This window comes from Alternaria incomplexa (genome assembly GCF_024043165.1).
Source record: "Alternaria incomplexa strain BMP 0042 chromosome Unknown scaffold_3, whole genome shotgun sequence".
NCBI classification, from domain to species: domain Eukaryota; kingdom Fungi; phylum Ascomycota; class Dothideomycetes; order Pleosporales; family Pleosporaceae; genus Alternaria; species Alternaria incomplexa.
The window spans coordinates 1274725-1298209 of record NW_026249852.1 but is presented as its reverse complement, the minus strand read 5'-3'; the positions used below and the strand labels follow the sequence as shown (position 1 = coordinate 1298209).

Below are 23485 nucleotides of genomic sequence, written 5' to 3'. Positions count from 1 at the left end.
GCGTAGACCCGCATCGAAGCGTAAAGCCGCATTGGAGGCCAAAGCTGCGATGAAAGGCCTGTTCTAATCCGGGATGGCGCCATTGGCCAGCCGCTTCAGCCACCCCATATGCATGTGCATCACACTGCATGCGTGGCTACTAGGCTCCCGCTCACCTGAAATTGTAAGGCGGGGTCTTTGATTTGCCTTCTTTTGCCTGCTGACGGACGGTGCGTCGCACGACCAGGTCATTGGCCGAGCGACGCCGCAAGCTGTCACAAGGTTGCGCGCGATATGTTATGGCGGCGCTTGCGCCACGACGTAAAGTATGCGACGTCTTCTGATTGCCGCATACACCAGAGCCGCATGTTCGGTGCTTGTTGCTGTTCCTGTATGATCGTATGACGAACGCGTTGCTTGCCCGTTGGAGAGGGTTCTTGGACACTGTTGCTAAAATTCAGCATTTAAAATACGTGAAGGTTATTGAATTCCATGTATAGACCACGTGAATAATTCTGAACGACAGCTAAGGCCATGCTCGTAATTCTTACCACGTTCCCATGCCGCAAAACGCACCACGAGGAGATCCGCTCGAGAACTACGGACGAGGGAATCGCGCAGCTCCAAAATCCGCTCATCAGCCAGCTCGTGACTTCGCGAAGACCGTTTACGACGACAATAATTACCTGTGCCTGGGCCAGCGATCACGCCTACAGCTACGCAGGCCCCCACAACATACCTGGGTATGGATCCAACTAGACTTACGCCTTCAGCATCTGGTACAGGCGAAGGAGGCAACGGCGACGCTGCAAGTCCGAAGACCTTGACGGCAGAAGAGAAGAACCAGTGCCCATACGGCGACATACGCTGGCCTCCTGCTAATATATCGATATCCAAGCCTCTACACCTGTTGAGCGACAAAGATGAGGAGCCAATATTCTACCACTTGCTACACGAGAACAACAGCCCTCAAGTCGAGTTCTGGAAGGGCCCGGTGAAGGCCCAAGCCACAGCCGCCTACGCAGAGAAGGGCCTTGCTTTGCCAATATCGAAAGAAGGGAAGAGTAGGAAGGAAATCAAGGCTGCAAAAGAGAGAGCGCTTGAAGATGAAGCGCCGAGAGCGAAGAGGGAAATTGAGCAGGCTAGGGATACGAAGATGCTGAAAGAGTTGAGCAGTGGACCGAGGGGAACACTCTGGCAGCTTGACGAAGAGCACCTGCACGTTTGGAGATGTATCGAGGTGGTCCAGAAGGTGCATGGGGCGGTCAGCCTTAGTGCCGAGCAGCGGGAAATATTTTCGATGTTCGGTGTCGGCCTCAAGCGCATCGATGGAGATATGTTGATGGTTAGCCAGAAGGCGTAGGTACCTAGCTAACCCAAAGGAGTTGTAGTAGGGCAATGCGCACAACGCTCATCCCCGGTAATTGAGTTCCACGCAAAACCTTCGTGTACCTGCGCTCCAGTAGAAATCTCAGGCGCTGACAAACGTGAAACGTGAGGCTGGCGATGGAGTTATGGATCGAAAGCCGAGGCTAGCTCGCGGATGTGGCCATAGCGCCTTCTCGATGATTCCAATCGTCGAGCGACCCAAATTTTTAGAGGCATCGAACATCTGCGACCACTCTTCTCCGCATCCTCCTCTACATCCACACTATTCCTGGTTATCTTGCATAAAGCTGGAGTCTAGGAGCAACATCTGAGATTCCTTTCCCCCTACTCACACATCCCAATTCCGTCACAATGCAAAGAGCTTTCGCATCGCGGGCGCGGACTTCGGCCCTCAACTCGAGCTCTAAGCTCCGGTCCACCAGCTACAACCTCCAGCAGCAGAGGTTTGCGCACAAGGTATGGCAATCATATATTTACGTCGTAAAAAACACGCAAAACTAACAATTGGTAGGAACTGAAGTTCGGCGTCGAGGCACGAGCAGGACTGCTGAAGGGTGTCGACACACTTGCAAAGGCCGTATCAACAACACTGGGTCCCAAGGGTCGCAATGTATTGATCGAGTCGAGCTACGGCTCGCCCAAGATCACCAAGGGTACGCATGAGTTCCGCCGCCATCCTTAACATTGCCCGCTGACATCATTCCAGATGGTGTGACAGTCGCAAAGGCTATCTCCCTCCAAGACAAGTTCGAGAACCTCGGAGCCCGCCTGCTCCAGGACGTCGCCTCCAAGACCAACGAGGCTGCCGGTGACGGTACCACCACTGCCACCGTCCTTGCCCGCGCCATCTTCTCCGAGACCGTTAAGAATGTTGCCGCCGGATGCAACCCCATGGACCTGAGGCGGGGTACCCAGGCCGCTGTCGAGGCCGTCGTTGAGTACCTCAGGGCGAACAAGCGGGACATCACCACCAGCGAGGAGATTGCGCAGGTTGCCACCATCTCCGCCAACGGCGACACACACATTGGCAAGCTTCTGTCCAACGCTATGGAGAAGGTCGGAAAGGAGGGTGTCATCACCGTCAAGGAGGGCAAGACCACTGAGGACGAACTTGAGGTTACCGAGGGTATGAAGTTCGACCGCGGATACATCTCTCCCTACTTCATCACCGACACCAAGACCGCCAAGGTTGAGTTTGAGAAGCCTCTCATCCTCCTCTCTGAGAAGAAGATCTCCGCTGTCCAGGACATTGTCCCTGCTCTCGAGGCCTCCCAACAGCTTCGCCGTCCCCTTGTCATCATTGCTGAGGACATTGACGGTGAGGCGCTTGCCGTCTGCATTCTCAACAAGCTCCGTGGCCAGCTCCAGGTTGCGGCTGTCAAGGCTCCCGGCTTCGGTGACAACCGCAAGTCCATCCTTGGCGATCTCGCTGTCCTGACCAACGGTACCGTCTTCAGCGACGACCTCGACATTAAGCTCGAGAAGGCCACCCCCGACATGCTCGGTTCCACTGGATCCATCACCATCACCAAGGAGGACACCGTCATCCTCAACGGCGAGGGCAGCAAGGACCAGGTCTCCCAGCGCTGTGAGCAGATCCGTGGCGTCATCAACGACGCTACCACTTCTGAGTACGAGAAGGAGAAGCTCCAGGAGCGCCTGGCCAAGCTCTCTGGTGGTGTTGCCGTCATCAAGGTCGGTGGCTCCTCGGAGGTTGAGGTCGGTGAGAAGAAGGACCGCATCGTCGACGCTCTGAATGCTACCCGCGCCGCCGTTGAGGAGGGTATCCTGCCCGGTGGTGGTACTGGTCTCCTCAAGGCCTCCGCCAACGCTCTCGGTAACGTCAAGGCTGCCAACTTCGACCAGCAGCTCGGTATCACCATTGTCAAGAACGCCATCACCCACCCCGCCCGCAAGATCGTCGAGAACGCTGGCGCCGAGGGCTCCGTCATTGTTGGCAAGCTCATTGACGAGTACAAGGGTGACTTCAACAAGGGCTTCAACAGCGCCAAGGGCGAGTACGTTGACATGATCGCCGCCGGTATCCTTGATCCCTTCAAGGTTGTCCGCACTGCTCTCGTTGACGCCAGCGGTGTTGCCTCGCTCCTCGGTACTACTGAGGTCGCCATCGTCGAGGCACCCGAGGAGAAGTCTGGACCTCCAGGCGGCATGCCTGGCGGTATGGGTGGTATGGGAGGCATGGGCGGAATGGGCTTCTAAACACCTGAAGCCTAGCCGTCTGTTTTCTTCTTCTTATACCCCCATTCCGTTATAATGACTTTAGTCTTATGCCTTTCCCAGCGATGATTTATGTACACGATATTGGGTTGGTCTCCGCTCTTCACTCATGATTTCTCAAAAGCGCAGCATTGTTGGATATTTGGTTTTTATTGTACAATATTGTGTAAGGATCTCCTGGGAAGGACAAGATGTATAAAGCGACGAAGGAAATATGAACAAGTTCAAACGAGTTTTCAAGATGCACAACATATGCTTGAGTTATGAATGCTGCAAGGAACAGGATTGGTGGATCACCTCATACATGGAAAAACTGGACACCTGCTTCCTAGAAGTCTGCATTACCTCGAAGAATATGTGAGCTTCAACCCATATACTAACATAGACGGCAGAGTACCTGTTCAGCCTGTTCCTTGTATGAGGTGGGCTGCTGTGACGACTGACAGGGCGTTGCTGTGGCGGCAGAGCCAAACTAAACCTTGTAACGTGTCTGGTATCGTGCCGTGCTCCAGGGCTTGAAGGAACCCCACTAGGGTACGTGCATCGAGAAAACCCCACCCCACCTGCCACTACTCGCTCAGCCTCAGCAATCACACTCTCCTCCTCCGCCTTTTCTCCCGCAAACACATCAACTATCCACCCAGATCAGTTTTCTCTATTGACGTAAGCTGCCACCGCTCCATGCCGAACAGGCTGCCATTCCTTCACTGCTGCATCTTCGCACGCGGCAATCGCAACGATGACGACGACGCTGACAGGCAACCACAGTACTGATAAAGCTACCTGGCGCCTCGACCCCCCTGTAGCATCCTCTACTTTACACATTCGACATTATGGTGAGAATAATAGAGATGCGTTATTAGGGACCTCGAACTAACAACGGATACAGGCTCAATCCGGGTACGTACTGCAAAACAAACAAAAGGGCATCAACAGCTGTCGCTGCCCGACGACCGCGCCCGCATAGCTCCCCCTGCCTCCACCACCACCCCGACACCCGTCTCGCGCACCCCTCTATCGGCCCCGCACGTACTAACGACGACGCAGTGTCTCCGTCTCGCCCGAGTGCATCAGCACCTTCAACGAGCTCAAGCTTGGCAAGGACATCAAATGGATTATCTACAAGATCAGCGACGACTGGAAAGAGATTGTCGTCGAGGAGACTTCCAAGGAGGCCAACTTTGACGTCTTCCGCGAGAAGCTGCTCAACGCCAAGAGCAAGGACCGCAAGGGCAAGGAGGGCATTGGCGGTCGCTACGCCGTGTTCGACGTCGAGTACGAGCTCGACAGCGGAGAGGGCTCCAGGAGCAAGATCACTTTTATCAGCTGGACGCCAGATGATGCGGCGCAATACGTACGTCACAACAAGAGAAAGTGGATTCATGGGGACAGGTTAGCTAACGATTGACAGCCCCGCATGATGTACTCATCCTCCAAGGAAGCCATCAAGCGCGCCCTCAACGGTCTCGCCGCCGATATCCAAGCCAACGATGCCGACGACATCGAGTTCGAGAGCATCAAGGGCCGTGTCTCCAAGGGCCGCTAAGCGACTCTCTCCCCACCTTCCCTTCCGACCTGTCGATTTCGCGCACCTATTAGTATGGAGGAAGGAACGACTGCGGTTGGTAATGATATGAAATGAAAACGATTCGAGCGGTTGATTGGCAGCGGTCATGGCATAGCGAGCTTTTGCGCATGATGATTACAGACGAAACATGCGATATGTGGGCAGTGATAGTGCTGGGTGTAACTTGCATTATCAGGCTTGGTATGCTTTTGATAGGCTAAACTGGTCAAATTGTCGTCGATGGACAGCTCTGTGTTGGAAGCTTGCATGAAGTGACGCGCGCGATGTTTCTTGTGATGTAGTTTCCGGATATCTGTGAGTGCAATTGTATGGCTCTGGCAGCTATGCCAGATCATTACTTGTTCTGTTCCCACGCTCTCCTAAACACACCCAGTAACCTCTCACTCTCATCCGCGTCCTTGGTCCTCTGGAGCACAAAGTTTTTAAGATCGCCCCAGAACTCGTCTGTCGCAACGACTTCCTTCCCATGACCAAGTGGCGCATCTGCAGCACCAGTCGCCGTGCCCGCAGCTGTCTCTCCAGCGCTAGCAAGTCCCTTCTCGCTCTCAGTCGGCGGCGCAACAGCAGGCGGACTCGTCACCGGTGTCCCTGCCGACGCTGGACTTGCAGCCCCGCCAAGAGCAGCGCCAGCCATGACCATAACCCCAAACTCAACTTCACTGCCCGCATCTGTGCCTATAACTTCCAGCAATGTCTTTGAATCTGTAACCGGCTTCTTCTTGTACAGAATCTTTATCTTGGCTGCTGATAACGAGGCTTGTGTCGCGTACTGTTGTTTGAGGTCGTAGACGGAGGTTTTGGATGGGTCGATTGAGCTGAGTGGGATGGTGGGTGTGGTTGGCTTCATGGGTTTGAGCGTCACGGAGATTGACGAGGAGGATGGTGTGGAGGCATCGTCGCTGGTGGTGGGCTTGGGGTTTGGCCGTTGCGGGTGGGGTGGGTGTGGGAGGCGGGGGAGGGTGTACTGGTGGGGTTGTTAGTTTCTGATATTTGCGCGTATGGATATGGGATGTAAGGAGGATGGGCGGCGAGGACTTACGGCGCCTTGTGCGGGATACTGGCGTGCGTCTGCGATGTGATCGCTGGAGAGCTTGGGTGGACGGGCGTCCAAGGCGCTGAGGAATGATTTGCAGAATGCGAGTTCTGACATGATGGATCGTTTGAGGCTCGTTGAATGCGACTTCGAGTAGTATTTCGGTATCGTGGAATTGCGCGCCGGTCGAAGAGGTGTATAGCTCCCGTGCGATGACGCTGTTGGTGTTGCGGGACAGTGGACCGCAGCAGCTCGACTAGGGCAAGCATGCGCTAAGCCCAAAGGAAGTCCGCTAGCGTGGAAAAAGTTCCAAAGTGCTAGCGAAAGTTCGGTGTTCGCGCTGCTGGTTCACGCTGCCATCTCTCAGTAATTCGACCTTTTTGTCTTACCGCCCACTAAACACCTGCGGGATAAATCTGTCGCTATGGGTCAAGGTCGCCGTATGAAGAAGCAGGGCATGCCCGATGTCCTCGACGAATCGCTAGTTACGAGGAAGCGAAAAGATGCGCCCGACGCTGTAAACCCGGAGCGCAAGAAGAGGAGCAGGACAGCTGCAAGGGAAGCTAAGGAGGCCAAGGCCAAGTTGGTACCCAAGACGAGGGTAGCTGGAAAGCCCGTCAAGCCTGTGAAGCAGCCTCTGAAGACGGCTGCAGCTGTCGTGAATGGAGCGAAAGCAAAGGCAAAGAAGTCGGCGCCTCTACCACCTTCGGACGATGAGGACGACATGTCCGATATTGAGGATTCCGATCTGGAGAACATCAACGTTACCGGACTTGATGCGCTCGGTAGCGCATCCGAAGGCGAAGACGACGAAGACATGGACGATGACGACTTTGGCTCCGACGTTGTAGATTCGGATGACGATATCAGGCGAGGCGCGGCCATGTGGTCAGACGACGATGACGAGGAGGACGCCGAAGAGAAGCTCACAGCCGCCAACATCGCTGGTCTGTCTACACGATTGGACATGCAGAAGGCGATTGAGGATGCGGAGGCGCAAGCCGAGTTGGAGGAGAGCAACATGCAGACCAACATCGTCGCAGAGAGACCTAAGATCTTGGAGGACGAGGATGAGGATGGCAGGCCGATCACGAATCTCGTCAACCAGGACATCCAGCTATTGCGCACAAGACTTACGGACACTATCCGTGTATTGGATGACTTCAAGAACCTGGCTGAGGAGGGGCGAAGTAGGGCGGAATACAGAGCGTCGCTTTTGAAGGACATCTGTGCTTACTACGGTACGTTTATGATACATGGGACTCATAAATCTGCAAATACTAATACTATTGATAGGCTACTCCGAATTCCTAGCTGACAAGCTATTGAACCTCTTCCCACCCCGCGAAGCGCAAGCCTTCTTCGAAGCCAACGAAACCCCAAGACCAGTCGTTATCCGAACAAACACCCTCCGAACACACCGAAGAGAACTTGCGCAAAGCTTGATCAACCGCGGTGTACAGCTTGAGCCCGTCGGAAAGTGGTCTAAAGTCGGTCTGCAGATTTTCGATGCGCAAGTGCCGCTCGGAGCCACACCTGTAAGCCTGGCATGTAATGAATGTTTCGAACCGTTACTAACCCTTTGTAGGAATACCTCGCTGGACACTACATTCTTCAGGCCGCTTCCTCGTTCTTGCCCGTTATGGCACTGGCACCTCAAGAAAACGAGCGCGTGCTAGATATGGCTGCTGCTCCTGGTGGAAAAACAACACATTTGGCGGCTTTGATGAAGAACACAGGATGCATCTTTGCCAACGATGCCAACAAGGATCGTGCCAAGGGTCTGATAGGCAACATCCACCGTCTAGGTGCAAGGAACGTCATCGTCTCCCACTACTCGGCTCTTGAGTTCCCTAGGGTCATGGGTGGTTTCGACCGTGTGCTGCTCGACGCTCCATGCTCTGGTACTGGGGTCATCGCCAAGGATGCCAGTGTCAAGACCAACAAGACCGAAGCAGACTTCATGAAGCTACCCCATCTCCAGAAGCAGCTGTTGCTCGCCGCTATCGACTCTGTCAACCACCACTCCAAGACCGGAGGATACATTGTCTACAGTACCTGTTCAGTAACTCTCGAAGAGAACGAGCAAGTCGTTCAGTACGCATTGAACAAGCGACCGAACGTCAAGCTCGTAGAGACCGGTCTCACCTTCGGTAAGGAAGGATTCACCAACATTGGCGGCAAGGCCTTCCACCCCTCAATGAAGATGACAAGGAGATACTACCCCCACACATACAACGTCGACGGTTTCTTCGTCGCCAAGTTCAAGAAGATCGCGCCTACCCCGCCCAACGCCGTTGGCGTCAACGAATCTTCAATTGCAAAGGCCAAGAACACCGCCAACCCCAACGCCCCAGCCACCGGACTTGAGATCGTTGATCGTCGTCCCATCGAAGCGGACAGCGACGATGAATCAGACTTTGGTGGCTTCGACGAGGATGAGGACGAGAAGTACATGGAGAAGGCCAAGGTTAAGACAATGCGCAGGAAGGGCAAGGACCCTAGGGCTGTTGTGCCAAAGGGCGAGAAGGCTGCAAATGGCACTGCTAAGGAAGCGGCAAAGGAGACCGCTAAGGAGGCGACCAAGGAGTCGCCCAAGGAGACAGCAAAGGTCAAGAACGGCGACGTGAGCGCAAAGGAAAAGGCAGGCAGAAAAGAGAAGAAGGGCGGCGGTATTGAAGTCGCGTCTACTCCTAACGGTGTCAGCGCGAAGGAGACCAAGGTTGAATCTAAGAAGGCGCGGAGAAAGAGCGGTGATAAGAACAAGGCATAGTGGGTTCTTGATGGCAGGAAGCACAAAAGCAGGAGTTTGGGCTCTCACTAGATACCAATGCATGCTCAGAAGAGTTTTGTTGTCGCCGAATTGGCTTTCGCGTCGATGTGTGGTGTTTTGATAACTTACTAATGAGGCTGGATCGCTCTTGCATTTCCTTACTCTCGGCAAAAGATTTCGCGCCGGTCGCTGTTTCCGTCTCAAGACCTGTGCAACGAGGCCACGTGCGTGGCAGCTCCTGCCTGTTGCACGAGACAACTGAAAAGTTTGCATTGCGATATTTCAAGCAGCTGTCTGCCATTACTCATGATGTCTGACTCGAAATTGGCTACTGCCAAAGAAGCTTGTTAGGTGGACATGTCACCACTGTTTTCAGCAGATCGTCACGATCGTCGCACCCTGGCGGAGATGCCCAACCAATCTTGCCAAACCCACGAGCGGGCTCCTTCCCAGGATCTGGTAAGATGTGTTTGCCCACTGAGATCCAAATCCCGGGACCTGGTTCTGAAACCCTCTGCAGCCTCGATTACAAACTTTGTACCTGCGCGATCGAGCTTCGATGCGCGAAAAACGTCTTCGTGGCTTCTAGCGATGCGTCGATGCCTCTGACGTACAGCGCCGCCAGTGCGCCCGTTAGACTCCGCAGCTACCCCGGAGTACCTCCACATTTCATCAACCTCAACCATCCTTCCACTTCCCGAAAATCAGCCTGGAAGAGAGACGTTCATCGTTGCAGTAAGACCGAGGTGACGGCACATGTCAGGCATGACCGCTCCGTCGACCACTCATCATCGACATGGCGATGCAGATGCTGCGCCGTAAGCACACGTCCCCGAGTCATCGCGTTGGTCCAAGCAATGCCGAGCACTGAACATCGAAGGGAAGCGAAAGGAAGCGAAGGCTTATTGGCTCAAGGGATGGCGCGACAGCATCTATGTACACAGGAGAACAACAACTGTCACGAGCACATTTTCTAGGGCTCCTTCTAAAAGGACGACAAGATAACATGCCGCTGCATCCGACGTGTAGCACTTTCGTTTTCGCTACGGTCATCTTGGTGTTGCGCGGGGAAAACATTTCTCTGCCAATGTCCAGCGCTCCGAGAATCATACCGACGAGTCTCCACTCTGGAGTTCCTGGGGATGCACGGAGACAATCGGCCCATCCTTTTTCTGACATGCCGAACGGTTGACGCGATCATTGGAAGCGGCAAACTTCTCGAAGAACGCGTCGCCTTGCTTGCAGAATGTGCGGCATTTCCTGCGTGATGGTTTTGCCCCGGCACGCGCTCGCGACGGAAGTGAGAATTGGCACGGTGCTTTGCTCTTGAACATGGTCTGACTGAGCCACCACATCGACAGTCTTTGTTCGCTCCCGTGACGAGCGACCGCTGGGCGATCGTGACTGGCTTTTATGATCGCTGTCTTGTCCTCAGCCTCCGACGTAAGTGGTGTGAGGGAGGTCAGCCTGCCGAGTACGGGGTAATAACCAACTGCGGTACGCTCCATGTTATGATGCGGGGCATACCATGCAAAAATGGTTGGCTTGGGAAACCGACTGGGATTAGCAACTTGTGATATGGCACTGAGGTGCAGCGGCATGGGACAAGGGTTTGTCGGGATCGCGAGCTGGATGGAGAGATGCTCGGAGCTTGCATCCTGAGATAAAGAGTGACTGCGCGCTCCATTGAACGGCTTGACTACGCGTCTCGAGTTTCGCGACATCGCCAATTGCCATCTTTAAGAAGTCAAATCGAAATTTGCCATCATGGGTTTCATGCTCAAGCCCCCGCCAGACACAGCTGGTAAGGCATGGTAAGCTTCACTGGACACAATACCATGCACACACCTAACTCTTTCCAAGGCCTGCCATTGTAATCGGTCTCTTCGTCGCCTTTGGTGGTGTTCTCTTCGGGTGAGCCTACACCTCATTGTCGTATCACGCACACGTTCTGATCTTCCTAGATATGACACAGGTACCATTTCTGGCATCATTGCCATGGACTACTGGAAGAAGGAATTCTCCACCGAACCAGATCTCAGTATCACAGCAGCTCAGGACTCTCTGATCGTCTCCATTCTCTCAGCTGGTACCTTCTTCGGTGCTTTGACGGCTGCGCCATTTGGTGATCTACTTGGCCGCCGCCTCGGTTTGATGGTTTCTGCCGGTGTCGTCTTCAACCTCGGTGTCATTCTGCAGACGGCCGCAACAGCGCAACCGTTGTTCATTGCCGGTCGATTCTTCGCCGGTTATGGAGTTGGTCTCATCTCAGCTCTGAGTAAGTCAGCTCTTTTCTCGTGGTTCTTCGCTTCCCGGCATCGTGGGGTTGATCGTCAATGGTGGCTGACGCCCCTCGCCCCGCATCGATGAGGCTCTGCGGGGCATCTGGCTCGCTTGCAGCAAAGCTAACAAGACGACAGTTCCCATGTACCAGAGTGAGACCGCGCCGAAATGGATTCGCGGAACGATTGTAGGAGCTTATCAGCTTGCTATTACGATTGGATTGCTGCTCGCGGCCATTGTAAACAATTCGACTAAGGACCGCAATGACTCTGGATCGTACCGTATCCCAATCGCGGTGCAATTCCTATGGTCTATCGTTCTTGTCGGCGGGTAAGTGCAGTGATTTCAACTACATGATGGCAGCTGCTAACCTTCCGCTAGACTATTCTTCTTGCCAGAGACACCGAGATATCTCATCAAGATGGACCGATACGAGAAGGCTGCCGACAGTCTCGGCAAGCTCCGCCGTCTCCCAGTCGATCACCCAGCTATCGTTGAGGAACTGAACGAGGTCCAGGCCAACCATCTTTACGAGATGTCGTTGGGAAAGTCTACATATGCCGACTGCTTCAAGGGAACGCTGGGCAAGCGTCTCGTGACTGGATGCTTGCTGCAGTCGCTACAACAGCTCACTGGTGTAAACTTCATCTTTTGTATGTTCTCTCAACGGCGCAGATTTGCGGCTCCCTCTAACATGTCCAGATTACGGTACCCAATACTTCCAGAACGCCGGCTTCCAAGACCCCTTCATCATCCAGGTCATCACCAACTGCGTCAACGTCGCATCTACATTCCGTAAGCCTTTCGTTTCCAACCTGGAAGGAGACAATACTGACTTTCGGATTTCTAGCGGGTCTCTATATGGTTGAACGCCTCGGTCGACGCAACCTTCTTCTCCTCGGAGCGATAGGCATGTGCGTGTGCCAGTACATTGTCGCGTATGTCAAACGCCCTGAAGCCAACGGCACGCATGCTAACATCGCCCAGAATCACAGGAACGGTAGCCGGCACATCCGATCTTGCAGCTCAACGCGCTGCCATTGCCTTTGTGTGCATCTACATCTTCTTCTTCGCCAGCTCCTGGGGCCCAGTCGCTTGGGTTGTGACCGGCGAGCTGTACCCGTTGAAGGCACGCGCCAAGTGTCTTTCCATGACCACAGCATCCAACTGGTGTGTTCACAGACAATGATCATAGCATCGCAAAAGACTAACGCCATATTTCAGGTTGCTCAACTGGGCAATTGCCTACTCAACCCCGTACATGGTCGACGAAGACCACGCAAACCTGGCATCTAAGGTTTTCTTCGTGTGGGGTTCATTCTGTTTCGTATGCATCGCCTTTGTGTAAGTCCTTTTTCTCTCTACATCATCCTACCCAACCACCAACATCTGCGTGACAAACGCTGACACCTCTCCCCCCACAGCTGGTTCATGATCTACGAAACCAAGGGCCTCAGTCTCGAACAAGTCGACGAACTTTACGGCATCGTCAGCAAAGCGTGGAAGTCGCAGGAGTTCCGCCCAGCTGTCCAATTCGCCGAAATCGATCCCAAGGGTGGACACGACATAAATCTGGGCGAGGTGGCGCAGAACCAGGAGAGGAAGAGGAGTGTGCAGCACGATGAGGCTGTCGCAGTGCCCAAGATTGAGACCTAGGCTTGGGGCGAGGGAAGTACGAGGGGACGTGGGCATGACTGGGAATAAGAGAAGGGGGGTGTTTGGATGGATGAGGGATGGTATATGCGAAAGCATGTCAAATAGGGAGGAACGGAGGATGTAATGTTGCATCGTATTTGATGCTTTCAGGCTGACGATGGCCAACAATGAATTGTTCGCTATTGCATTACTTTGACAACACTACTTGATCTACTGACCCAACTTCATCATCCTCCCCCTCCTACCTCACCAACTCCTCCTCATCTCTTGCAACTTTCTTCTTGCCTGCATCATATGCCAATTAGTCCACGGATCGTCACCCCGATGCCCAAATGGAATACGTATCGCCTCCTGCCCCGGTACGTACTCGCGCTTACCGTAAGACCCTTGTGGCTTCTCGTCCTGGAAGGGGTTGACGAAGCGGGGGTATTTGGAGTCTTTGGGTGGTGGTGGGGTTGTGAGTGGGGATGGAGAAGCTTGCTGCTGTTGCTGTTGGGCTTGGGCTTGGGCTTGGGCTTGAGCCTGGGCTTGTGCTTGAGCATGAGCTTGAGCGTATGCTTGGGCTTGTGCTAGAGCTTGGGCTTGGGCTTGTTGATGATACGGGTGCTGGAATCCTTGCGGTGGATAGAATGGGTGTTGCATGTTTGGTAGGCCCATGACGGGCATGCCCATGCCTCGCCCCGCAGCGGCCATGCCTTTTCCCATGCCAGCGATGCCGGCCCCCAAGCCAGGCACGCCCATCCCTCCAGGCCAAAATCTTGGGTCCATACTATCTCCTTTAGGAACTTTGGGAAACAAAGTTTTTCGAATGCGAGGTGTATTGAGTTGAACGTTGCTACGGAAGTTGGTATTTTGCGGCGATTAGCGAGACAGTCGGCTCGGTGTTGAGGTCAAGAAAGCACAGTGTCAATGAGGTCCATGGTTTTGCTGTGATGTCGTGCGACGATCATGAGAATGCCAGCGAGCAGGTGCGTAGATTTGGAAATCTGAGATGTGAAGCAAGGAAGAAGAGGAAAGGCCTTCAACGGTTGAAATGGCGATTTACGTCATTGATGGAGTTCTTCGTTGCGACATCAGAAAACATTTTATTCACGCATGGCGAACAGCTCATCATACCACCTCACTTCTCAGTCGGAACACCTATCAAAGTATGCAAACACTACATGTCTGCCTGACGCGTCTTTCTTCGTCGGCGTGGAAAAGCCTTTTCGCGGTTGCCTAAATCCTCAGTCACCGTCACCCGTTGTTATTGTTGTGGACGCGTCACGTTCACCGTGACTTTTCGCGTTTGTTTGTGCGTCGCGTGCCCTTTCCTACTGAGCCAGCGTGTGAGTCACACGCTTTTCGGATATCAGCGGCTATTTTACGCAGCAGAAAGCGCGACGAAATCGGTGTAGGGAAGATACTGCCGCTCTCATTGGCGTAGAGTGTGAGGTATCAGAGCGACTTCATGTCACTCATCCGGGCTATCACGTCATCACCATCAGTAGCAGTAACATCAGCATCATTGAGGTCATCATAGAGGTATTCAAGTTTCCATTACTCAAGTACCTAAACTTTTCATCCGTGATGCGGGTATCCTATCCATCAATCATGTCGTGCAAAGACTATGTCAAGTGCTAGCAAGGCCGACGTAGATGTCTCAAGCCAAGTAGTCACATCGACCCATGAAGAAGATAAACACCCAGTGTGTTCATGTAGCCGTGTCGTGTCATACCATATCCAGACTGCAAAACCAGCAGCCAAAATGAAGAAACCGTGAACCGTGAATGTCGCGCCATCATAAGGAAACCGTCCATCATACTGGTCACAACGGTTAGCAAAGCGGTCTTGAAAGACATGAGTTGTTCTTACAGTCGTGTAAACTTAACCTTTACTCGCGTGAAGGCGGGTGACGAGGCGAGGTGCTTTTAGCTGAAATGTCCCTCGTTGAAACCATAGCCATCATAAGCCTCGGCCATGGGTACGTCGACGTATGAGCCCTGATCGATACCGCAGTTCGCGAAAACGTCGTGAGAAAACAGATCAGGGGCGTGGCCGACCTCTAGCGGCGGTAGCCCATCTTGCGGCGAAGAAGCCAAGCCAAGGAAACCTTGGGCTCCTCGCTGTCCTGACGCGGACCACACAGGCGAGTGGCCGCGAACATCTTGACCCTCTTCCACTTGGAAACTATAAGGACTCTCGTAAGCATGGCCCGTCAGAGGGGACATCTCGGGGATCAACGCACGGCGTGGGCGCCTAAGAAGAGCCTCGTTGTCCTCGTCGACAAACTCGAAAGAGTGAAGATCAACGGACTTTAACTCTCTACCGCGGTCATTTCCATCGAAGTCAAATGCCTCGAAGTGGGCGCCGCGGGTGTGGTGGTACGGGTTAGCCATACGCTGGGGGACAATGTCACCACCGTATCCGCCAAACTTGCTGGGAGGGGACGCGTGAGGGATGGTGACACCGAAGACTTGACCATCTTTGGGCACATTACCGTTGGACGGGAGGTTGTTCACAGCAGAGCCGTTGATCTTGAAATCGACGAAGCCATCCTTGTCCTGGGCACTGTCGTTGTCAAGCTTGAAGATATCATCGTCAGGCTCGCCGGACTTTTGATCTTGAAGATAGTTGAGGATCTCATCTTTCTCCTTGGACTCCTCGTGAACACAATCAGCACCGGCCTTGTTGAATCCTGGAGAATGCTTGACACGACCGGATTTTGACACTAGAACCTTTAGCTTCACGATCAGGGACGGACGAGAAGGAGTCAGTGGGTCCTGACCGGCGTTTGGCTGAGAGGTGGTGTTAGCAGTGGACGACAAAGAAGATGAACGCTTGTTCTTGCGCGTCCACGCCATCCTCAACGATGGAATCTGGTAGCCCTCGGCGATCTGTTTGCCGCGCAACTTCAAGATGGCCTGCTGAAGTGCGCCAGCAGTACAGCTCTCGCCGACAACCTGGCCAGCCTGGTCGAACGGGATTTGAACACCAGTCTCACCACAGGCCCAGACGATACCGAGGACTACGTTCTTCCAATCGTTGTCACTCCACTTGAGCAGCTTGGGACGAGGCTGGCGTGGCTTGCGGGGCGCGCCATCCTTGTTGATCTTTGGGATCTTGGATGGGGGGTGGTCCTCGCGATCGCTCTCGGCGTAATCGCTGTCATATGTGGGGGTATAACTCACTGAACCCGTGTTGTTCACCGGAGCTGGAGCGGGAGCAACATGTCCGCGCATAGCGTGATATTCACCGCGTTGGTACATATCTTGCTCGTAGCCGTAATGAATGTACGAGTTATCAACTTCGGGACCGCGGTAGGTCTCGATCGGGCCGCCGTGCTGCAGGAGGTTGTTTGAATGACACTCAGGTGCAGTCATGTTACGACCACGCTTGCGAGAGGGTTTGTGAGTGGGTGTGGTTGGATCCTCGTCGAAGAGGCTAACCATGTTTAGCTTGTTGTTGTGGAAGCGGGACATGATCTCCAGTAGCTTACGTACAAGTCGTAGCAAGGAATCAAGAACCAAAGTGCTCTCTGTGTTGATGTTAGCAAGAGGTCAAGCAAAGGCTCAATGTGTACACCAGAGTGGGCGTGTTGTTGTGTGCGGGGCGGAAAGCGGAGGAGGGTCAACAACACAAGCTGCAGCGCCGCGACGAAGCTACCAGGGTGCTGCTGATGTAGACAAAAGGAGGGAGTGGTGCAGGGGAAGCAGCAGCTAAGCTGTCGGGGGTACGTACCTTTTGGAGATGTGCGGGCGAGGGTGTTTACAGGTGGTGGGGTAGAGATGGGCCAGCTGTGGGAGGGGACTTAGGGGAGGCAGACGAGGCGCTAGCGTTATCGAGCTCCGGAGCAGCTCAGTTACGTAGGCGACGGACTGGCTAGTAGGGAGGACGTGCTCAACACGCTCAGCCAAGACCACAGCAACACACCCCTTCTTCTTCGCAAACAGGACTAGACGGCGTGAAGCACGGGAGACGCCGGGAGGATGTTCACTCTGAACTTCCTAACCGTAACAGTCTATATGTCTTCTTTGCCGCCTCCTGTTTGTTCGAGACGGAGAGGGTTTCGCGGGTGCGGTGGCTGACGGCGGGCAGTTGAGCCACAAGGTAGGACGCTAAGGGACCACAGATAACACAACGCAGTCGAGATGGCAGTGTCTTGAAGCGACCACCACCACGTTCTCCTCGATCTGTAAGTCGGAAGTTGAAAGTTCGTTCGATGTAATTCGGTTCGGGTTCAGGATAGCAATTGACGTGTCGGAATATCGGGCGGTTATGCAAGCTTCCGATCAAGTAGCAAAGGCACTGCAAGGTACTGCGTGAGAAGATAAGAATAGTACTGGCAGACTTCCAATTGTCAACGTTGGTTGGGGATACAGTCGTATTGCTGAACGGTATAAGCGAGGATGTCCAGGTGAGAGAGCGACGTCTTGCTTTTGAAGTTCTGATGTTGTGGACGCAAGAGCCTTTGTGGATGAGGAAAGGTTATGTCAAGGTAAGTTGAGGATATATATATATCCACAAGTCTCCGTGACGCTTGGTATAAGCGGTAACGGCGCGGATTGATGGTGTTTCGAAGCCTGGTTGAGCGACAACACGTGAGCAAAAGTCCATGTATGTGTCCTACCCCGCGCTTCAAACGCTTGGTGACGTGGGAATCCGGGTGGCAAACTGGCGGTAAAGGCCGATAGTCGGCGTCGATGAGCTGACCACAATCAGAAAGACGTATTGTATTATCTGTCTCGGCGTGGATGTACGTTGCCTATTGTGGTGGCTACGGGCCATTAGTATTCATTGAGCCCACGTTGCGGGTCCTGTGCTAGTGGTATGTAGTTCCAGAATGTTAATCCCGAAGAAGCCTTTTTTGGATCCCATCTCTTTTAGTGTTGTTCGTAAGAAAAGCCTGACTAGCACTGTACCTGTTCCGCTCGATCATGTCGTGAACGAGATGCCTGAACAAGCTGACAGTACCAGAGTGTAATGGCTGGTTGCAATGGCTTGTGAAATATGTTCAAGAGAAAGAGCAAGAGACCTTCTGGTAGATCGAAGGTCGGGGTGTAGACAGGAAAATGCGTGGAAGTGGAGATATGACAAACCCACAATGTAACGAAGATGACATACCCGGACTTAGACTTGACAGTGTAAGAGAACCTCTCACATCAGTGCACCTTACCTTTTGTTCGGCAAGCGGAAGAAACCTACCGCTAGGGTATCCAGATACCAAATGCAAACCGAATGGCAAGATGTTGAACCGTGGACATCAGCCCAAGCCTAATGGGAAGGGCAGGATAGGTATTGACGCTAGGCTCCGTAGCCAAGGGTTTGATGTTGTTGAATATCCGGAAAAAGGTCCAAAGATGATGAGTGCGCGCGATAGAAGCTTTTACATACTGCCGGCTGGGTTTACCAGCTGGTATTGTTTCCGAACTGAAGGCGAGAGCTCTGTGAGGGAAGATGTACATGAGCCTTGCCGGATACTTGAACTTTGGACCTGATGATCGCAATATCTACGACTCGCGCTGGCATGCTAGATAGACGCCTTTGTGGGTTTGTACAGCTGTCTGAGACTCTGCTCGACTTCCTAGGCAGTCGATAGCCACCCCGAAGCACGGGTTTATGAATGGGAAGGAAGGCCTTCAAGATTGGTGCGGAGTCTAGAGGTGCGGTTACACTCAGACGGTAGGCGCGATTTTGATGTTGATACAGCCTACACGGAAACGTTGACAGCTTACAGCGGAAGCATACTGCTGATTGTTTTATCGAGGTTGTACCGTCATTACGCAGGCAGTGTGAGCTCGAGCGACGGAGTCGAGCGTAACGATTGAGAGTCGGCGAAGGAGAGGTGGACGGTCAGATCGTGTTTCTGCGAAGCGGTGTGGTCGCTGCAGCGCTGTAGGTCATTAGTGTGCGATGTTTGTCTGCATGCTTGATGTTGAAACGACAACGGGCCTCATCGAGGGCCAGACTGCAAAGGATACCCTGACGGAGATCAAGCGGAGGTGCATAGCCTGTTACCATTTAGAATGCCATCGCGCTTGCTAGGAAATTCAGACGCGGTTGTGGAAGTGGCTCGTCGCGCCGGCGATGATTACGCATGGCGACGGAGGCAGGCGACGCGCTGTGCCGCCGAAGAGGATATCCAGGGGATCCGAAGCGTACTGACGCGTATGAGAAGCTCTTCTGCATTAGTTGTGGCAATGGGAAAGGGCTCCGTTCTTGGCGAAAGCCGCAGAGGAAGTTGAGGCAGGGGTGGTCAGTAAACAAGAGGGGTGTGGAGGGAGTGGGCAGAGGTGCGATTAGAGTTTCTGGCGCTAGGAGTGCGTTCAGCAGGGACGATGCCCCATCGGTTCCTGTCCTTGGCAGAATCTCGTCCATAAGGCAGGCAGGTGGACAACATTGGAAGGTCAACAGATGGTATATTTTGGGTCTACGAATATAGTGCTGTATCTAAGGAACCATCTGCTTGTGTGTTAGCATCTGTCTGCATTGTAGTAGGGCTGAGGTAGGGTTGACTTGCCTGCATCTATCCTACATGGTATGCATTTCCTCCTGAGCCCGATTACAGATGCGGTACACCAAGTAGCTCTTGCCACGATGAGGAGGCTGCTCCTCCCGACCTTTCTGATGCAGTGCATCCCTTCAGTGCTGTTGTCTTGCAGTCGCTCCACGGCGTGGTGTCTCCGCGGGGCTGGCTTCGCTAAGTTCTGGGCGAAGGATTCGGCCCGAGTCTCTCTGCTCTGACGTGCGGACTTGCATCGATGCAGTAGCTCTGTGCAATACACGTCGACGACGGAGTCGTTACTTGCCAGCTGCTGTGTGCACGGTGCGGCTGTTCTTGCTCCTGGAGTCCGCCATGTTCGCATGGACCTGCATCACCATTGCGCCTCCCTCCTGAATTTCTCGCCTCAGCCCACACACCAAATCGCCACCAACCACCAGCTCCACGAGACCAACTCCACATCGCTACGACGCGTTCGACATACGACATGGAGATGAAGACTCAAGCTTCTGAGATGCACATGTCTTCCGAGTCCGCCCAGCGCCTCAGCCGCTGAGATGGCTCCTCAGCAAGACATCGTCCTACCCGCCGTACACCCTTGACGACGACCTCGACCGCGACTCGCAGCTCGCAGCTTGCCGCTCGCCTATGGTGGCACCTTCAGGAAGGCACATGGTGATATGATACCAGGAAGGGCTGCTTTGGATCGAGCTGGTGTGCTTCAACAAGACGCTCCCCCTCACCCGGCAGTCCCCGTCGTTCTGCCATTCCCAACATGCCTCGAGACAACTTCTCTAGGGAGCTTGGTAAAGGCAAAGCAACACTGGCTTGCTTGTGCACTTCACTTCTGTTGCCAGGTTTACAGCTCCATGGACATCGAGCCTCGAACAAGCTTCGGAAAGGTCTCCAAGCGGCGCCCACCTTGCATGCAGCTCGCGTCGGATCACCTACCTACCCCTCGAACGCTCGCGATCCCACCTCGACTCCCTCTATACCTGCGGCCACTCTGTCCCCTCGGTACTCTTGCTGTTCCGGATTTGAGACCTCCGCGGAAGAGACCCCTCGCTTGGCCAAGCTCCGAATGAACATCTCCCTCGATGTAGGAAGCTACAACGCCTTCAGGGAGAGACATGCAGGCCAGAAAACTACCAGCCACAGGGTACTTGAGTACTCGGGCAACCTTGTCGGCTTCCACCTTTGGCTGCAGCTATCCACCAACCTCCGTTGGCGAAGCGGTGGTATAGCTCTGACTATGCTGACCCTCCGGAGTTCGGCCTCGCACTGTAACCTTTACCAAAACTCTAGGTAATATTTGAGCGAGACCTCTCTCCGTTGCTCACCACAAGCGTGTTGGCCGAAGCCATGCTGGCATCGCCAAACCTCCGAGAAATGCCAATCGGGCTCTTCCTTGTCTGCACAAGCGTCCTACGGCCGAAGGTTCACGAACTACGATCTCCCTTGCCTATCGACATCGAGTACGCGAGTACTACAATCCCATACTTCGGCTGTTTCGCATCGACACAACGTCCATCTCTGTGTCGCAGAGGATCTGGCAAGAGAAGGTAATGGGTACGTTACGGGTTATGGGCCACAGAGGGAAGTTTGAAGCGATTGTTCGGTCGGCAATTCGACACACAATTTCGCATCATCTCGCTGTTGTTCGTTCGGTGGAAGCTCGCAGGCATGGTCTTCACGGCTACAGTCTTCGTCATGCAACAGCCATGATGCGTCGCCATGCTGATACTGAGCCCTGCATCAGGCGTAGGGTTACAGATCTCAAGAGCTTTGCGCGTTGTACGGCAGAACCAGTCGACAGAAGAAAACAGGATTGGACGAGCAGACGATGCGGAACCCGCATCGAACCGCTTAATCGCTGCTACAACAACGGCTCTTGCGCATACTCGAGGCACACGAGGAAATATCCAGTCTTGCTGCAAGTCGAAAGCTGCGCAATCTTTGGCGTTCAAATCGTCACCTCGCTCACACTCGCATGGAGTAGGCTGGCTTTCCGATAGTATTATCACAAGTCGGCAACAATGCAAGGCCTGCGTCTGATGCTACAGACTGTTGCAAAACGATCAGGCCTTGTGGGGTGTCTGACCCCAGGTAAGACGTGGATGCTCTACACTCTGATCTTCAGCGAGCGTATCATCTCCCAGCTGAAGCCACCACTGCGGATCAGAGCATCAGCAACTGCCAGCCATCTCGTCGGCCTTGATCGTGTCTGGACTGGATACACGAGCGCGTTCTCGACAGTTGTGACAGCTTGTACTCGAATGTATTGTCCCACATTCTCCCACAGGGTCCATCCACGAAGTCATGCGGAGCCTTGCATGATGCTTGTGGGGTCGACAAGTGCAGGCTAATCCTTCAACATCAGTCGATCAGGTTAACCCAAAGAGAAACCACGGGCTACGGTATCTGACGCAGTCGGCAAAGAGGTGCTGAGCTCACGTATCTTGAGTCGTCGGTCGACATGTTGGTTTCTTTTCACCTGCCTAGCCCCTCTGGTCTTGAGCTGGCAAGGTGCTCCAGCCGTCGGCAGACTTCCTTGGGAATTACACTCACCAATGCTTTGGCAATGCCGACCAGTCGTCCAATCAGTGTTAGGTTCAATGGAGCAGATGCATGAGTCTAGCGACCGCAACGACCTATCTGCCCTCAACACGCTATGTTTCCGTCGCGAGTGCGTGCTTGATACACCGTTCCCCTGGGTACATCGGCAAGTTTGTCGTGGTGGCATGTCAAACAAGTTACCTGCGACCTCGTACTTTGAGAAGATGTCAAAGAGTAAGTCGTCCGAGCAAGACTGATGGCTCCATGTATCGACAGTCTGAGCTCTTCTTCCAAGCTCTTATGGCCATGGCTCCAATGTTCAACTCCGCAAACCAGCGTTACGGCGTCCAACCACAGAAGAGTTGTCCAGCCGAAGTCAGATTCGCCAGCGAGATATCCGTCCAGGTCTTCATTCGGCGCCATTAGTCATGGCATTGATACGGTGGTTGCCACGTCCAGGACCGGTATATCAAGCTCCAGGACCGACAATTTTGTTTCCCAGTGCATCCGCTGAGTAGCTGAGCACTCGTGTCGCGAGAGATATCGTTTGTTGAAGCTGCTCGCGCAGGCTTTTCAGCGCCGATGTTCGCGGTGGCTGAGAGGTTCACGCCGCCGGAGAGCCATAGTCAGGAGACTTCCGCCTGCCTCACTACGTTATATTTGTGCGGTGTTCGCATCGTTGGTCGCGGCGACTCACGGGCCTCAATCAATTGCGACAAAGCTGTCTTGCATCGTGGCGCGCATTTGGTGTACGATATTGCCGGCTTGTGGGATGTATCTATCCTATGGTAGAGGGACCGCCCGATCTTCGCGCGTGCAGGGCTTCACCCCCGCCCTTGAGCTTGTCCGGTGATGAAGAAGGATCGAGTGCCACGGCGGCTTCCTGTGGGCTCCAGAACCGCTGCAAGCAGTCTGGTCGATCCGGTGCCGTGATGCTCTGCCTGGGGATCGCTTTCTGCCGTGTGTCTCGTGGTGCTGCATGGATCTGGGATGCGTTCTTCGTGCGCCTGGCGGGGCGATGCAGCTTGTCCGTGTTGCTTCCGTGCCTCCGTATCAGCGTGGTAAAGCAGGGCGCCGAAGTAGCGCTGGTGATCGGATGTTCCAAGGACGAGCAAGTCGAGAACGACCGTGCTGCGGCGGAGCCGATCGCAGCGGTGTTGAAGACTTCGCGGACAGACAGCGTTGGGAGTTTTGGACATCGATAAGATCTGTGATCAAGTCAGCCCGACAGGAAACGACTCGCCTTCCTCTCATCGTCACGTCTTCTGCATTAGACGCCTCTGCCTTGACGACACTGCTATCCCGTCGTCGCGGTGGGAGGTGTTGGGGTGGCGGAGGTGATGGAGTGCGGACACCACGGGGTCCAACAAGACTCGCACTATGCAGACCTGAGAACCATCATGCGAGCGGCGCAACAACGAAAGCCGCACGTAGAGCCTCCTGCGTATCGGGTCTCTTAATGGGGACGTCACAAGGATGGCGATGCAGGGGCTTCAAGACCACTCTTAC

General features: G+C 54.0%; 7 protein-coding genes across 7 annotated transcripts; 5 read left to right on the top strand and 2 right to left on the bottom strand.

The window, feature by feature from the left end:
• Positions 1-539: 539 nt before the first annotated feature.
• Positions 540-1342, top strand: J4E90_002827 (uncharacterized protein; the record flags this gene model as incomplete). Its single annotated transcript, XM_051432403.1, has 2 exons — positions 540-627; positions 696-1342. The coding sequence occupies 2 exons, from the start codon at positions 540-542 to the stop codon at positions 1340-1342; spliced, it is 735 nt and encodes a 244-aa protein (XP_051293825.1).
• A 377-nt stretch (positions 1343-1719) lies between these two features.
• On the top strand, positions 1720-3588 carry HSP60 (chaperonin; the record flags this gene model as incomplete). The annotated part of the gene is made up of 3 exons (XM_051432402.1): positions 1720-1824; positions 1880-2021; positions 2075-3588. The coding sequence occupies 3 exons, from the start codon at positions 1720-1722 to the stop codon at positions 3586-3588; spliced, it is 1761 nt and encodes a 586-aa protein (XP_051293824.1).
• An 851-nt stretch (positions 3589-4439) lies between these two features.
• J4E90_002825 (uncharacterized protein) lies at positions 4440-5152 on the top strand (the record flags this gene model as incomplete). The annotated part of the gene is made up of 4 exons (XM_051432401.1): positions 4440-4442; positions 4496-4506; positions 4654-4960; positions 5018-5152. The coding sequence occupies 4 exons, from the start codon at positions 4440-4442 to the stop codon at positions 5150-5152; spliced, it is 456 nt and encodes a 151-aa protein (XP_051293823.1).
• Positions 5153-5528: 376 nt separating this feature from the next.
• On the bottom strand, positions 5529-6344 carry J4E90_002824 (uncharacterized protein; the record flags this gene model as incomplete). The annotated part of the gene is made up of 2 exons (XM_051432400.1): positions 5529-6158; positions 6234-6344. The coding sequence occupies 2 exons, from the start codon at positions 6342-6344 to the stop codon at positions 5529-5531; spliced, it is 741 nt and encodes a 246-aa protein (XP_051293822.1).
• A 307-nt stretch (positions 6345-6651) lies between these two features.
• On the top strand, positions 6652-9000 carry J4E90_002823 (uncharacterized protein; the record flags this gene model as incomplete). Its single annotated transcript, XM_051432399.1, has 3 exons — positions 6652-7468; positions 7524-7765; positions 7816-9000. The coding sequence occupies 3 exons, from the start codon at positions 6652-6654 to the stop codon at positions 8998-9000; spliced, it is 2244 nt and encodes a 747-aa protein (XP_051293821.1).
• A 1767-nt stretch (positions 9001-10767) lies between these two features.
• On the top strand, positions 10768-12939 carry J4E90_002822 (uncharacterized protein; the record flags this gene model as incomplete). The annotated part of the gene is made up of 10 exons (XM_051432398.1): positions 10768-10814; positions 10864-10914; positions 10965-11278; positions 11421-11613; positions 11665-11936; positions 11986-12078; positions 12134-12221; positions 12271-12453; positions 12508-12627; positions 12708-12939. The coding sequence occupies 10 exons, from the start codon at positions 10768-10770 to the stop codon at positions 12937-12939; spliced, it is 1593 nt and encodes a 530-aa protein (XP_051293820.1).
• A 1910-nt stretch (positions 12940-14849) lies between these two features.
• On the bottom strand, positions 14850-16370 carry J4E90_002821 (uncharacterized protein; the record flags this gene model as incomplete). Its single annotated transcript, XM_051432397.1, has 1 exon — positions 14850-16370. The coding sequence occupies one exon, from the start codon at positions 16368-16370 to the stop codon at positions 14850-14852; it is 1521 nt and encodes a 506-aa protein (XP_051293819.1).
• Positions 16371-23485: the final 7115 nt, after the last annotated feature.